This window comes from Schistocerca serialis, chromosome 6 (assembly GCF_023864345.2).
Source record: "Schistocerca serialis cubense isolate TAMUIC-IGC-003099 chromosome 6, iqSchSeri2.2, whole genome shotgun sequence".
Classification (NCBI taxonomy): Eukaryota; Metazoa; Arthropoda; class Insecta; order Orthoptera; family Acrididae; genus Schistocerca; species Schistocerca serialis.
Window position 1 is genome coordinate 328,734,180 of NC_064643.1, and position 16,830 is coordinate 328,751,009.

At 39.3% G+C, this 16,830-nt stretch overlaps 1 protein-coding gene across 1 annotated transcript in view; it reads left to right on the top strand.

The window, feature by feature from the left end:
• The window catches only part of LOC126484590 (E3 ubiquitin-protein ligase MARCHF2-like), a 100,109-nt gene extending 84,767 nt beyond the window's left edge, over positions 1–15,342 (top strand). The window contains exon 4 of the mRNA XM_050108153.1: positions 15,129–15,342. Within this exon, the coding sequence (XP_049964110.1) occupies positions 15,129–15,308 (180 nt within the window). The 3' untranslated portion in view covers positions 15,309–15,342. The remainder of the gene's footprint in view (positions 1–15,128) is intronic.
• Positions 15,343–16,830: the final 1,488 nt, after the last annotated feature.

Consider the following 16,830-nt stretch of genomic DNA (forward strand, 5'->3'; position numbering starts at 1 on the left):
TATACTGTACATCCATAACTGTTCATTTTAATTATCTTTATGTAATATCTAAGTACTTAACATGCACCTGCTTGGGGCTAGTCATTGTTGTTATGGAATGTTTTGTGTATTGTAGTTTTTTTGTGCTTCTGATATGAAAATATGGAATAGTAGACTCACCTATAGCAGATCAATGGGTGGAGCATAGTGACATATAACAGAAAACAGCATTAATTCTAGCTTTCAAGTACTAGCTCTTTGTCCAGCAGTAGTACACATATCCGTGCACACAACCACGCAGACACCCAAAGGCACACTCTTGTGGCTATGGAAAGATAGATGTCATAAAAAGGAAATTTAAAGAAAGCTCTGAGAAAAGATGGGGGGCCTATGAAAGTTGGAAGGAATAGATAGAAAGTCTATATAAAGGAATTTAACCTTGAAGATAATATTATGGAAACAGTACAGGAGATGATGAAGATGTGATGAGAGATAGGCATTTGCAAGAATAATTTGACAAGCACTGAAAGACCGAACTGAAATAAGGCAGAAGTCAGATTAACTTGAAAGGGAGACAATATTTTAGAAGAGAATGTGACAGGTCAACTAAATGGAATATCACCAAAAAATGGTTCAAATGGCTCTGAGCACTATGAGACTTAACATCTTTGGTCATCAGTCCCCTAGAACTTAGAACTACTTAAACCTAACTAACCTAAGGACACCACGGAACACCCAGTCATCACGAGGCAGAGAAAATCCCTGACCCCGCCGGGAATCGAACCCGGGAACCCGGGCGTGGGAAGCGAGAACACTACCGCACGACTACGGGCTGCGGACGAATCTCACCAACTTGACCACTTATTTTATGGAGCAAAAAAAGTGTGATTGCAAGATATCAGTCCCAGCAATCAGTCCCACATGAAAATTTCATCATAATTGTGACAGTAAACAGTAATGGTCTTCTGAGTGAACAAATTTTAGACATGCACATGCACCTGCTATCAATTGCTCTGCCACTCTGAAATGCCTGGGTGCAAAGTACTGTATAGTGGAGTGAGTACAAGGTTCATGAAACACTGCTTTGATATTGGCAACATGCTTTATACATTTATTAACTATTTCTAATTCCATGAATCCATACAGTCATAAATCACAATAGGGTGAAATGAGTCAGGTTTACATATTTATGGATATACAACAAACATTAGTACAATGACAAGAATGTGGCAATCTGGTGATATAAGCTTAACGGGTGAACTAAAACTAAATAGATACATACAAATAAAGATAATGTAAACTACTGAAAATAACTTTTGGTAAAAAAGAAAATTCATACATTGATTATCTTAGGCAGCGAATATGAATTACAGCTTACATAATATAAACAGAGACTAGAATATAAATAGGAAATGCAATAAAAAATTAAAAAGACAGTCACTGATTAGACCTTCTCTGCAGGTACTTACTGAGAGAGTAGAAGGACTTATCCATAAGGTATTTTCTTAAATTTAAATGTAGTTGGGAAATTAACCTGAACTTTGATATCAGATGGAAAAGACTTGAAGAGTTTTGTGGCAGAATAATGAACACCTTTTTGTATGACACTTAACTGTTTTAGATCTCTGTGTAAATCATTTTTAGACCTTGTATTGTGACCATGATATGCATTATTGGATGTGAAAAGAGAATGGTTATTCAAGACAAAAATCATCAAAGAAAACAGATACTGACATGTTGTGGTAAATATTTCGAGCTTACGAAACAGGTTTCTGCAAGAATATCTTGGATGAACACCACTCATGATTCTAATTGCTCTCTATTGAGCAGTAAAGATTTTTTTAGCTACAGGTTGAGTACCTCAAAAAATTATCCGATATGATATGATGGAGTGAAAAATAGCCAAAAATAGCCAAAGTAAGCTGCTTTGATAGCATTCATATCACTAACAGGGGTAATTACATGCAGGCATAAGTTGCTACACTTAGTCTTTTATGAAGATGTAGAATATGCCCATGCCAGTTTAACTTGTCATCATTTATAATGCCTAGAAACTTAGAGGTGGCAAACTGTAATATATTTTGACTGTCATTGTATCGAACTGTGCAGTTTCTAAACAATAGCTGGTGCCAGAGATCTCTTTGCTTTGAACAATTTTATGTTGCAGTTCACAGACGCAGCATAAATCAATGAAGTGAATGAATCATTAAAGGGATAGCACTGTGCCATTTTAATTATTAAAATCACTGTTCTGCGTTATTTTCTTTGGATTTTAAAGCTGGCTCTGTTAAAGTGAAGTACATTTGCAGGAATTTTGCTATTCTTCAGGGTGATTGGCATGATTAAATTGTAACTAGAAAATCATTAACTTCATTTCATAATAATTTTTCAGTTAATGAAGTTTATTCATTTTGATTTTGAGGCAGGCATGCATGTCACTACAGAATATCAGTAAGAGAATACTGCTAAAATGGTATTGAACATATATATACATGAAGTTGACATATTACACACTTTCAATATAATAGAGGGAATATAATAGAGGGAAACATTCCATGCGGGAAACATGCCTTCGCCCTAGCCATATTACGCTCCCATATTCTATTTTCTCAGGCTTGTCTGACATTTGGCATTACCCCCAAAGGCCTCACACTTAAAGTCCCCATCTCTGGCTGCAACCCTTCTTTCCATCAGTCCCTATACCAGTTCCAAACTGAACAATCCATTGCCCTCACCCACCTAATCCTTCACCTACACATCAACTCAGCCAATGAACACACCCGTCAACTCCTATCCTTAATAAAAGTCCTTAATCTTTCCTCTCGGACATCCACACCGGCTGTTCAGAGCATCCTCCTACAGGCCAACCGTAAATTAGAACAGCATGCCACCCTCCACCTCAAAAAACTATCCAATCTCCTGGTTTCCCACCTCCGGAAAGGCAACTCACTCACTTTTCACAACCTTTCCAGCAAACCTCAACCTCCTCTCATTGCACACAAACCCAGTCTCTCCCATCTACTCAATCTCCCACTTCCAGCTCCACTCCCTCCAAAACCTCAAAATTCCAATCAACACAATCTGGAACCACAACACCCTAATTCAGTAGTTAACCTTTCCTCCAAACCTCTCTCCCAATCTGAAACCTCTGTCCTATCCAAAGGCCTCACCTTCAGCCCCACTCCCAGATTCAACCAAACAGCCCTCGTCAAAGATTTACTGTCCTACACTCATACTCTCTGCTGGAAATATCACTTTCCCATGAAGAAAAATGATCCTAATCCTACTCCTAATGATCCAACTCCCCAAGACACCATCGAAATTGAACCCTGCCTGGAACAGTTCCGTCCTCCATCGCAGTGGGACCCACCTCCTCTTCCTCAAAATCACCCTCTCCAAACCTTCCAGGAATTTCTGACTTCCAGCCTTGCATCTCAATCCTTCTTAAAAAACCTTAATCCTACTCCCAACATCACAACTGCTGAAGCCCAGGCTATCCGTGATCTGAAGGCTGACCGATCCATCATCATTCTTCCGGCAGACAAGGGTTCCACGACCGTGGTACTTGATTGTTGGGAGTATGTGGCTGAGGGACTGCGTCAGCTTTCAGACAACACCACATACAAAGTTTGCCAAGGTAACCCCATTCCCGATGTCCAGGCGGAGGTTCAAGGAATCCTCAGAACCTTAGGCCCCCTGCAAAACCTTTCACCTGACTCCATCAACCTCCTGACCCCACCGACACCCCGCATCCCTACCTTCTACATTCTTCCTAAAATCCACAAACCCAATCATCCCGGCCCCCCACAGAACGTATCTCTGCCTACGTAGATCAACACCTTCAACCCATTACGTGCAGTCTCCCATCCTTCAACAAAGACACCAACCACTTTCTCGAACGCCTGGAATCCTTACCCAATCCATTACCCCCGGAAACCATCCTTGTAACCATTGATGCCATTTCCTTATACACAAATATTCTGCACGTCCAAGGCCTCGTTGCGATGGAGTATTTCCTTTCACGCCGATCACCTGCCACCCTACCTAAAACCTCTTTCCTCATCACCTTAGCCAGCTTCATCCTGACCCACAACTTCTTCACTTTTGAAGGCCAGACACACCAACAATTAAAGGGAACAGCCATGGGTACCAGGATGGCCCTCTCGTACGCCAACCTATTCATGGGTCGCTTAGAGGAAGCCTTCTTGGTTACCCAAGCCTGCCAACCCAAAGTTTGGTACAGATTTATTGATGAAATCTTCATGATCTGGACTCACAGTGAAGAAGAACTCTAGAATTTCCTCTCCAACCTCAACTCCTTTGGTTCCATCAGATTCACCTGGTCCTACTCCAAATCCCATGCCACTTTCCTTGACGTTGACCTCCACATGTCCAATGGCCAGCTTCACACGTCCGTCCACATCAAACCCACCAACGAGCAACAGTACCTCCATTATGACATCTGCCACCCATTCCACATCAAACGGTCCCTTCCCTACAGCCTAGGTCTTCGTGGCAAACGAATCTGCTCCAGTCCGGAATCCCTGAACCATTACACCAACAACCTGACAACAGCTTTCGCATCCCGCAACTACCCTTCCGACCTGGTACAGAAGCAATTAACCAGAGCCACTTCCTCATCCCCTCAAACCCAGAATCCCCCACACAAGAAACACAAAAGTGCCCCACTTGTGACAGGATACTTTCCGGGACTGGACCAGACTCTGAATGTGGCTCTCCAGCAGGGATACGACTTCCTCAAATCCTGCCCTGAAATGAGATCCATCCTTCACGAAATCCTCCCCACTCCACCAAGAGTGTCTTTCTGCTGTCCACCTAACCTTCGTAACCTGTTAGTTCATCCCTATGAAATCCCCAAACCACCTTCCCTACCCTCTGGCTCCTACCCTTGTAACCGCCCCCGGTGTAAAACCTGTCCCATGCACCCTCCTACCACCACCTACTCCAGTCCTGTAACCCGGAAGGTGTTTCTATCGACCTGCCAGCGCTTTCGTATGGTAAGTCACATCATCTTTGTTTTTTAAATATATTACATATTTTTCATATATAAAAACAAAGATGAGGTGACTTACTGAACGAAAGCGCTGGCAGGTTTGATAGACACACAAACAAACACAAACATACACACAAAATTCAAGCTTTCGCAACAAACTGTTGCCTCATCAGGAAAGAGGGAAGGAGAGGGGAAGACGAAAGGAAGTGGGTTTTAAGGGAGAGGGTAAGGAGTCATTCCAATCCCGGGTGTGGAAAGACTTACCTTAGGGGGAAAAAAGGACAGGTATACACTCGCACACACGCACATATCCATCCACACATACAGACACAAGCAGACATATTTAAAGACAAAGAGTTTGGGCAGAGATGTCAGTCGAGGCAGAAGTGTAGAGGCAAAGAAGTTGTTGAAACACAGGTGAGGTATGAGTGGCGGCAACTTGAAATTAGCGGAGATTGAGGCCTGGCGGATGACGAGAAGAGAGGATATACTGAAGGGCAAGTTCCCATCTCCGGAGTTCGGATAGGTTGGTGTTGGTGGGAAGTATCCAGATAACCCGGACGGTGTAACACTGTGCCAAGATGTGCTGGCTGTGCACCAAGGCATGTTTAGCCACAGGGTGATCCTCATTACCAACAAACACTGTCTGCCTGTGTCCATTCATGCGAATGGACAGTTTGTTGGTGGTCATTCCCACATAGAATGCATCACAGTGTAGGCAGGTCAGTTGGTAAATCACGTGGGTGCTTTCACACGTGGCTCTGCCTTTGATCGTGTACACCTTCCGGGTTACTAACATGTTCTCAAACAAAATTTCAGAATACATTGGGAATATGTGTCCACCTCTCCCCTCCTCTTCCCTTGCCATCAACATTCCATGAATATATTGGGCTCTGGTTCTCACTCTGCTGTACAGTACTCTGTCCTCGGGCATCAGGCAGCTGCAGAGTGAGTGACAAACAACTGGTGCACACAATGTTTAAAAGCTGCTCATTCTAAAAGTATAAATCCATACTGTCAGAATTATGGCCCAAATTTTCGCACAGGATCCATGGCGGGGGCTGATATTTTGCAAGTGTGCTTTTTTTCCTTAAGATATGAAGTCAAGTTGGTGATGGTTCCTGGTATGTGGTAAACAAGCATGAATCTCAAAACTTCTACAATAACTCAGCAGAGCACATCAGCATGCAATTGCTGGGGTAGACCATTGTAATGAAATGATTGAAGAACAGTACAACTGCAGTGCACAGTAGTTTCGGGTAGGTGACCACTGATATACAAAATTTAGCTAATCCTATTGAAAGTGCAACAGTCTTTCTATCTCATAGAATTAGTATCAAATTTGAAAGTTGAGCACTTTATGTTTAAGTCTGATGTCCATTGAAGCTCTTTAGCATTATTCGGGGCTATGAACATGGTCTGTAAAGCTCAAGTAAGTATTCAGGAACTACTTCTTGAGGAATACATCCACAGCCTGTATAAACTTTTTTAATGATGTCATCTCCAGTTATGTCTGTCTGTTTGTTATTATATGATAATTCAGCGTTATGCTATTTTCAAGCACCTAAAAATGTATCGGAAAGATATCTTCCTGAATGTGTTCTCAGGATAGGTTTTACATAATAGTTTTCTGTCTATTAAACACAATTGTTTGCTACGTAGATGGCACTGGAGCAGGCGATAAAACATAGTGGCAAGAAACTCATTTGTTCTGATTCCCAAAAGGTGCTTCTTACCATTGGACAGATCTACCTAGCAAATAGGATGGTCCAGAATATCCAGAGCACTGTCTTTCTCTTGTAAAGACAGAAGGAGATACATTTCTGCCAGGTACTGGGCACACAGGAACCCAGGAAAATGAGTTAGCTGATGAGGCCACTAAGGAAGCTTGCTTTCTCTGACCTTGTGTTCCTTGTCCAGCATCCCTGTAGATGGTCATAATACACAAGATAAAGAGGCCCATACGTGAGGGGGAGGCTGGGGTGCTAGAAGTGAGGGGCAGTGAGCAGTGGTCAGTGAAATCTACGGTGCAGCCATGGCTTACTTCTTTCCAGCTATGAAAAGCATAAGTAGTACTCCTTACAGATATAAGATTGGGACTTTGTCCTTTGACACTTGGCTTTCTCCTACCGTGGAAGGACTTAGCAAAATGTGAAATTTGCAGAGCACCAGTTCTGATACATAATATTTCAACTGAACATATTTCCTTTTATGATCTAAGGGCTAATCTGTTTCTTCCACAGGATGTGTGCACTATTTTAAATGAGACTGAGGAGATTGTGATACATGTTTTAAGATTTAGTGAGTTGTCTGCCCTTCTTCACAAAATATTGTGAGAGAGATTTTAATGTCTTGCAGAGTGCAAGGGTCACACATTATTATTATATGTCACCCAACCCCAGTAATCTGGTCCCATTTTAACTGTTTTATCTTGCTATTTTATAATGTATTTAATGGCAGTTATTTTGTGTTTTTACCTGTGTTTTATGTTATTGTTCTTTTCGTGGCTTCCTTTTAATTAACACTGTATTTTTAATCCTGTTAATTGAGTTTGTATGTTTCTCCTGTCTGATTTTAGAGATCACTGTTTTAATGAATATTAAGTGCAACCATCCCTATTTGAGCTATACATGATGGGAACTATGATGCGTTATATTTCACTTTACAAAACTCTGTAAACAAATCAGAAGAAAATAATATTACAAAACCCTTAATTCAAACAGCACGTGAGCATGAAGATTATGATTGAAAATGAGAGAAAGAATACTTACTACAAGGAAAAACCAGTATACAGACGTAATTGCTCCACTCTTGGTTGCTCACATGCAGACAGGGCTACAAATGTGGTTGAATATTTTAAACAGACAGCATGGGGTGTGTGCACACACCAAAGGTGCTGTTATCTTTCTTACCATTTGACTTTAAATCATTCAGCCACATCTGTACCTCAGTCTGATGCTCAGCAGCTTAAAGGAGTTAGATGGAAATAATTTTTTTATATCACATTTACTGCTGCTGTGTATCCCATACATTATATTATAAATGCAAAAGTTTGTGTATATGTTTGTTACTCCTTCACACTGAAATGGCTCAACGGATTTGGAAAGAATCTGGAATGTAATTAGCTTGTACCCTGAATTAACACATAGGCTATTTCTAAAACTGTGTAGGACAAGATATTTATTGATTCAAAGAATATAATGCAAAATGTGGAACAATAATTACTCTTAAAAAAGCTAATTACTCTTTGACTTTTGAACTGTACCACACTGGTGAAAATACTTTTATTGTTTACAATGTCCCACATAATATAATTCAACGTAATGAATACAGTGCTTATACAATCCTCAAAGTGTTTAAGGCATAGTTCCATACAAGCCCATTGCATTTCAGCTCCTAAGTGTCAGGTGCATCTTGTAGCTTCTGAGACGCTTGAAGACTTACAACAGTGGTATTATGTAAATGCTGTACGACAGGGAGGCGGCATGCCTTTACATGTAGAACATGGTAGGCATTTAGTGAGGCTCAATTTCATTATGATATGCGAGTGTATCTGCTGGTAACAGGCACATATGTGAGAGCAAATGATGCTTTTCACATACAAATATTATAAAATTTATACTGCACTGAACTAGAAATTGCTTATTTTCTTTATTTGTCGAGTTAGTATGTTTGTTACTCATTTGTACTGCAGCAGCACAATGGATTTGGATGAACTTTGGAATGGAGATAGCTTATACTCTGAATTAAATCATAAGCAAACTTTTATTATGAAAAAAAAAAAATCGCTGTTCCCATGAGATGGTTAACGTGACTGCTGTTCCTGTAAGATGGATAACAAGACCAAAATCTAACCCATGAAAGTTAACTAACAAATGAATGCATTAAGTTTAGCATAGAGATTAGTTTTTAACTCTTTTGACAAATTAAATAAGTATGTACATCAATCTAGGACAGCAGAAATATTCCTGTGGGATAAAATCATCAGTAAACTCTGTGACAGTGTAACATATGTCCACAAAAATATTTTGCAGTTCATATAATGTTTTGGAAGTGTATTAGACCATGATATAATCAGAATCATTAAACACTGGCTGGCTTTTTTGTTTGGATTTGAATGAATTATTATTTTTTGTAGATTTCATGTGCTTCGAAGTCTTGATAGTTCAGAAGAATTAATGTTGAGAGCTTGGACTGTGGAAATGTACTGGGTTGTTATTTTACTGTGTTTGTTGAACATTGACTTAGTTTTTCTCTTTGGATTTCGGTGATTCAAAGTTTCTTTGGGGGTTTTGATGGTTTCTATAATGTTGAAAGTTTGCTTTTTGGACATTGACATGGCTTTTCTGGTTAGATTTGAGTGGTAAATGGTTTCTTTGGTGATTTTGTTGGTTTGAAGGATCTTGCTAGTTTGTTTCTCTGTTAGGTTTGTTGTTTCTTTCCTTCGTTTAGTTGGCTTTTGTTTTGGATTACCGATTGTGTCATTCATTTGGCTATTATATTTTGTTAGTGTAGTTAATTATTAGGTTAGGTTGGCTATCTTATGACATCAGTTTCTTAGTCTACGTTCACTGGTAAAATTTCTGATGACACAAATGCAAGTCAAACCTTTTGCAGGGCTCACAATGAGCTTGAGCTATAAAGACAGCTAGACAGCAACAATCATTAGTTCATGCTGAACGGTGGAATTGAGCATGCAGAGCATCAGGCAAATGTTCATGTGGCTAAAACTTTGGTGCAGGATGATGCTCGACGTCAGCAGAATATTGAATGCATTGCATCTCAGCATGCAGCTGACACACCAGAGGAGTCATACGCTCGATGCCAATAAACAGCAGAATTCATGGCTTCTCAGCATGCTCCTGAAACAGCCACAGATGCAGGTTCTCAGCATCAGAAGAATGCAGCATGAATGGCCTCTGCGCATGCCTCTGAAACAGTCAAAGAGGCAACATGTACCGACTCACTTTTGCTCAATAAGTCGAACATCGGCAAATATTTGCAATGAACATCTGGGATTTTTTTTTTTTTTTTTTTAAGTGTGCTTTCAGCTATGAACCAAATTTGGGTTACACTAACCAAAGGCTTGTCAAAATTGCCATATGAACAAGGCATGCAGATTTTGTGGGGTGCTGGAATGGAAGGAGGAAACTGTAGGCATGCGTTGAATTGGGGCAACAGTCCAAACCACATTAGAAGAGCCAGCTGATCCTTCACATGAATTATTTTCTGGTAGGATTGAAGCTTCACAGTGGTTCCTAAACCATGTAAAATGATATAATTCTTGTTTTCACATGACTTCCTGTGGGGCAGATAGAATTCTCGCCACAGCTGGGTTTTCACTGACCTTTATGGTTCAGGGGCAAGTGCACCATAAAATAGGGCCCCTTTTACTTCCACCCAACAATCAAGCACAATTTTTACAAGGTTACATTATCACATGAGATGGAGGTTGATAGATGGTGTTGAATTATTCAGGGAGTTGAATGGGCAACTGTACTGAAAATAACAAAAAGTTCTGCATGATCACAATGTGTTGCTGCTTGAATTTAAAACAGCTCTTGAGCACACATCATGCAAAACGCATGCTGAGGACACATGCGTGGTGCTACAATGCAGCGGCCACGGCCGCTGATCCCACCATCCCAAGGGACATAGTCAAGCACAAGAAAATTGAATACCTCAGTAGGATTGTGGACATGCACCACTACTACATGCTCTACAGTATTCCATTGAAGGGGCAAGAAGGGTATCATTTCAGTATCCCTCAAACAAATCCAGTGACTGGGTGACTGATCCTGAACAAAAAAGTGATGTGCATGGATTTCTACACATTTCATCTGATGTTCTGTGAATATGACATCAACTTGCTGCTGTGATGTAGCATACTTCTGTCCCAATTTTTGGTAGACATGTGCTTGAAGATAGAGAGTGAATGTCTAAGGTACAAAGTGCTAAAACAAAGCAAGCTGTGTTCAGAGAACTATGCCCACCTGTAAGATGTCATTGCAAATGACAGCAATATGAATCTGAATGACTTAGGTCAGATGGTCATCCTCCCATCATCGTTTATGAACAGTTTGAGGTACATATTCATCACATAAACATGCCACCCTGCCTGGACAAAGATCAGGGAAGAACTGGTGAACAGACAGAAACCAACAGACTGCCATGATATCATAGTACAACTTTTTAGGGTTAAAGTGCCCTCCTCATTTTTATGAGGCACAGTGCTTCATGTATTTCACTGAGTGGCAAAAATGTGGCTTCCCACACATGCACTTGCTGGTTAAAACAGAAACTATGACTGAATCAAATTGATGAGGTGATGTCAGCAGAGTTACCCAAAGCAAATGCGGACAAACAGCTATATGACAGGCTCACTAAGGTCCTTGTAGAGTGCCTGAACTCCATGTCTCCATGCATTAAGGACAGCTAAAAGAGACCCAAATGAATGAGAATGAATGTCTGTTGCACAGATGCAGAGTGCCTGAAGATGGGTATGTACAGACACAAAGTGACAGGCATTAAATACATTTTCAAGTAAATAAAGAAATGCAGTGACCATTCGATATATATTGTGGAACTGCAGGCCTACACTAACATTAACACAAGAGACAAAGTGCGGATGTTTAGAGCAGGTCACTACCTCAAAACTGAATTCATGCAAGTGTTCTTCTGTGCAGAAATTTGCATGTCAAGAGAAAAAAAGTTGTGTTTTCCCCACAAATAATATTAGAATTTCTTAAAAGCCCACACTATAGAGAGAACTCGAGAGTTTCCTTACTGAATATGATTGTTCACATTCAGTAAGAGTCCTGCCTGCAAAACTAATTATCTCGGGTGCTTGTTGTTTACCTGTCTTCGTGATTTGGAGTAGGCATGGCCTCAGACCCTGCAAAAATGCATCAGTGTTTAAAGAAAAACTCTTGTTACATGTCTGGGTGACACAATATATTTACTTTGAGTAAGGCTTCTTTTATGTTTTCAGAGTTGGTTTGACACTGATTGGTCCGTATCTGTGGGTTATACTTCTATAACAAGCTTAACAAGGCATTGCTGTTCTGCATCTGGTTGAGAATAAATTTTTTAAAGAATGACACTAAGCCCAGATAAGCTTTGAGTTACGGTACATTGATAATTTTTACTTATGGACCATCTGATAGCAACTGAATTGGCATTGACACAAGCATTCAGTTCATAGTGCTGTGGAATGTGGGGAAAAAAATGCAAATTGGCATTCATAAGAAGAAGAACAACACCAAAAATGCAACAGGAGCGTAATATGTAAGAAATTGTCCACGCAACCTGCCACTGATGATGCCTTGCAGAAAATAAAGGCGAAACGCGTATGGCACTAAAATTGTGTTTTATTCTCTTGTACTACCTTCTGTGCTAATGTCATACCCTTGTCTGGTAATCCTGATTCGGTTCTTTCCACTAAGTTCTTTACATCCTTATCAATTCTTTCTTGGGTTTTCTTTGTGAACGTACTGCCCAATTTTAAATTATTCAATTCTACAGACAGTTCCTGTACTTCCTCATGCAAATATTTACATATACATAGTTTGCAACTCTATAATAGTATCTTGCATCTCCTTTACATTTTTATTAATTTCTGATTGAGTCTCTTGCTTCTTACTCTGTGTTACTCACATTTTTCAGCTTACCTACTATTTTCTCTTGCACCTTGTCAACATCCAATAACCTTTTACTTAGCTTATCTATTTCCTGAGATAGACCTGTTAACAACTCCACTTTTAATTCTTTTCCCATTTTGGACAACTTATATGTTAAATCGTTTACCAGGTCAGTGTGAAACTTTTTACTTAGATCATCAAATTTTTGCATTTGTTCATTTGAAAGCTCTTCAGATTTTTGTGTCACATAATTGCTAAAATCATTAAATGTTTGTATTTGTTGTTCAGAAGAATCTTTGACCTTTGTGTTAAATTTACAAATTTTTGTGTTAGATCATTAAAGTTTTGTGTTTGTTCATTCCTAAAATCTTTAAGAGTTTCATCAACCCTTGCATAAGTTGTATCAATGTTGGGGTATCATTTTGAACACCTACTGAGTCATATCTGGTAACGTTCGGGTCCTTTTCGTCCATTGTGGAAATTTTAGATGTACTAGAATCTGAGCTACTGCGCCTTTCACTAGACCGTGTGAAAAAATTCTTCCCGGTGATATTCGCAAATTTATATCATCTACTGTAAGTAAAGCCACATCATTAATCACAACATTGCTATCCCCAACCATAGTTGAGCTTAAATAGTGCTCTCATCGTTGGTATCCAACTCATCAACATATTCACGCTCACCATCATTTGTCGTTACGTTAATTGTGGCAACATTCTGAGCTTGTACATTAATTAATGAAATGTTACAATGGTTTTATCTGCTGTATCTATTTCAGTCCATGTGATTCACTAGTTGCAAAATTTTAAAATGTATATTCCTTTCTTAATTACTCAGAGCAAATTTTCTAAATTATCCTGTGCCATGTTTGCGAACATATACTTTAACTCATTGTTGTTGCACTTACTCTCACTCAAAATTACCAGCCAAAAAATGATTTTTGATAAATACACTATTTTACTACGAAGTAAAATGCTCTAGTTTTTAGGATGGGAGGGGAGAGGTATTACTCATATTAGATACAAAGGAAACAAAACATAATAAATACAGTGGAAAAATTTTACATGTTTTACAAATTTTAATTGCTTGAATTGTCTGTAACTGACACCATCCTGTCACAGTTGCCAGTTATACTGGTGCTGTAAGGAGGTGTGAATAATGTGGATTATTTCCAGGAGTGTGGCTGATGGATACTTTCACCAGCAATAGTTCACATATCTTAAGACCACACCTCCACAGTCTCTCTCTACTGTTACCACTGAAACAGTCTAATTGATTAGTATATTAATTCTCCTTGTAATAGAATGATATTTAGTACTTCTTTCTTGAAGAGAAGGGAACTCCATCACTGTGATGAAAGAATGCAGTATAATACAATCATAAATAATGTTGCCGTGTGTTCTGTAGTTTGTAGGCTGTGGTGTACCCAGGTATCATTTTCAGAATGAAGCAATTTAGAAATGAAAGAAATGCTTATCTTTTCAGAAGATATATTGTAAAAACTTTTACAAAAATATATATTGTTGTCTGACATACATGCAATACTTCCAGCCAGAATCATGGATGGGAAGAGACAGATAGTTGAAGAGTGAAAAATTTGATATTGGTTTAAGGAAACGTAGGAATACAGATATATGTTAATCTCTCTTTTTGTACATCTCTCATTTTGGTGCACGTATGTTTATATTGCATCTTTCCCCCATACAGTGTTCAGATGCTTTTTAGATGAGATATTTTGGTTTAAACATAAAACATAAGATCTGTCACAAATGCAATACTGAACATTTTTAACATACATACCATACTGTAATTATGACAATGTTTTTTACTGCTTTGGATTTATTTTTATGTCAAGTCACAGTGCTCAATAAGAGTTCATTCATTTGTTATGCAGCTTCAGTCCATATATATTGTATGTGTGTTTCATCCGAGTCAACTGCACGATATCGGAATTCAAATTTTGAATGGCATCAGTGTGAGTAAATCACATAATCTGCATGATAACAAGTTAGATTGGTACCTCCTTCTGTAAGTATTCTTTCTCTCACTTTCGATTACACTCTGCATGCTCATATGCTATTTGCAGTTAAAATTTCATTCTTCACTATACATCTTCCTCATTTTTCTCCTGTTTCCCAACTTCTTATCGAAATAATATCTTATAACAACCAGTACACTAGATATTCTGCAATCTGTTTCAATATGTGTATCTACTGCCTTGCTAGAGTTCCTCCTGGTTTGACAGTCAGTGAGTGGACACTCACCCTCATGTTACAAATAATACTGGGGAAAAGTTGCGAGCACTGTTATTGTTCTGTTTAGTGTTCAATAGTACATCCATTTACTTTTCATGTACACATTTTGTTTTCATTTAAAAAAATGTGATGTTAATTGATGTGTGTATCTCAAAAGAAAAACCTCTGTTGCAAGCTTATTTGGACAATGCATTAAATAAAATGTTAAATAAATAAACTTGTTAATGTTGTTTATCACAGGATGGTCAAATAGTCCCTTGGCGACTGTGGGCAATTCTCATACGGGCAATGACCTCACTTTCTCGAAGCATCTACTGGCTGTGGATAACAACCCTGATACATCGCCATGGGCTTAGTCCGTGGCGCTGGCTCACTTGGTGGTGCTGCGATGCTGAACTTGTTGAAATCTGTGGACAGTGACATTGTTACTGCTATGGTGTACTAATCAAAGAACAAAGATGGTGTACTCGCAATACTAGTACTGTGTCTAAATTTCCTTGTTCTAGACTGCAGATTTATTATGGGATCTGAAATCCTCCTTTGTTTTTCATTTTTATTATCACATTTGCGCTGGGCAGTTTATGAATACTCAAATTGGTTTCAACATAACATTTATTTGAGAAGTACACGCGCCTGTGCCTCCATGAATATACATTAGTAGATTTCCAAATCCACTGCTTCTTCTGATGGTGGTCCAGGGATACCTTGACGTTTATGTAACAAATAACAAAAAAATCATTGTATAATTTTTCTTTACTTTCCACGTCAGCAAAAGAAAGACATAAGCATTATTAAAATTTACTGCGACCAAACAATTATTTAACCCTTTGACTACCAATTTTATTTCAAAAACATTGATGTATGGTTATTTTAATTAATGTCTTAGTCAGAAGTAACAATATGAAAAGTATATTTCCCACTATTATTTCATTTTCCAAGAGGGTTTGGGGGAGGGGGAGGAGGGGCAGATGAGTAGGACATAGAGGATTATTCACAAGTACCTCCAGGAAATTAGAAGATGACTGCACAAAACCTGCATCACATAGTGAAAACATACACATGTCAGTGGGCAGGGCGTCTCTCCAATTTCTTAACTCTCACTACAGGAGCTCAATGCGGGCCTTGTTTGTGATGTTCACTTGGTGGATGCAAGTTGTTGATGCGACATGTTCAGGAAGTTATGAAGGCAGCCCATCTTCCAGATCTGGTAATTGGGCTGTCTAACTGCAGGTGTGAACTAATTCGATGTGACAATATGCTGAGGAGGGTTAACAATGAAAGTGGAGGACAGCACAACCTACAGGTGCAATCTGTAAGTATAAGAATTCAACCATTGTTGTTCACTGGACGAAGTGATCAGGGGAGAGCAATAAACGCGGAAATGGGAATACCAAAGACCCATGTGGGGGACAAAAAGGATAACAGGGCTTAAGTGGACTGCCTAGCCTTTGCAGATGACATAGCAATAGTAAGTGAGATGGAAGAAGACGCAAAGACACAAGTCAACAACTTAAGTAAGGTAGCCAGAAAGGTGGGACTGAGGATCGCCTATAACAAGACAAAGACATTAAACACCACTGCAGACTGGGAAACACCGGAAGGCACTGTGCAAATGGTGGACAAATTTAAATACCTGGGAGAATTTATAACAGGAAGGAACAGGAGCAAGGAGGGAATAACAGAGAGGATAAAGAAGATGAGGTCAGCCTTCTGCATGATGAGAGAGATATACAATAAAAAGAATATGTCCACAGAGGCAAAGATAAGCCACTACAAGGCAATAGTGAGGAATGCAGTATCATATGCTGATGAGACGATGACACTAGGAAAAAATGGGGCAGAACAACTAGAGAAAGAAGAGAGAAAAATACTAGATCCCAAAACAGGTGGAGAGATGTGGATGCGAAGACCTAGGGAAGAACTGTACTGGAACATGAGAACA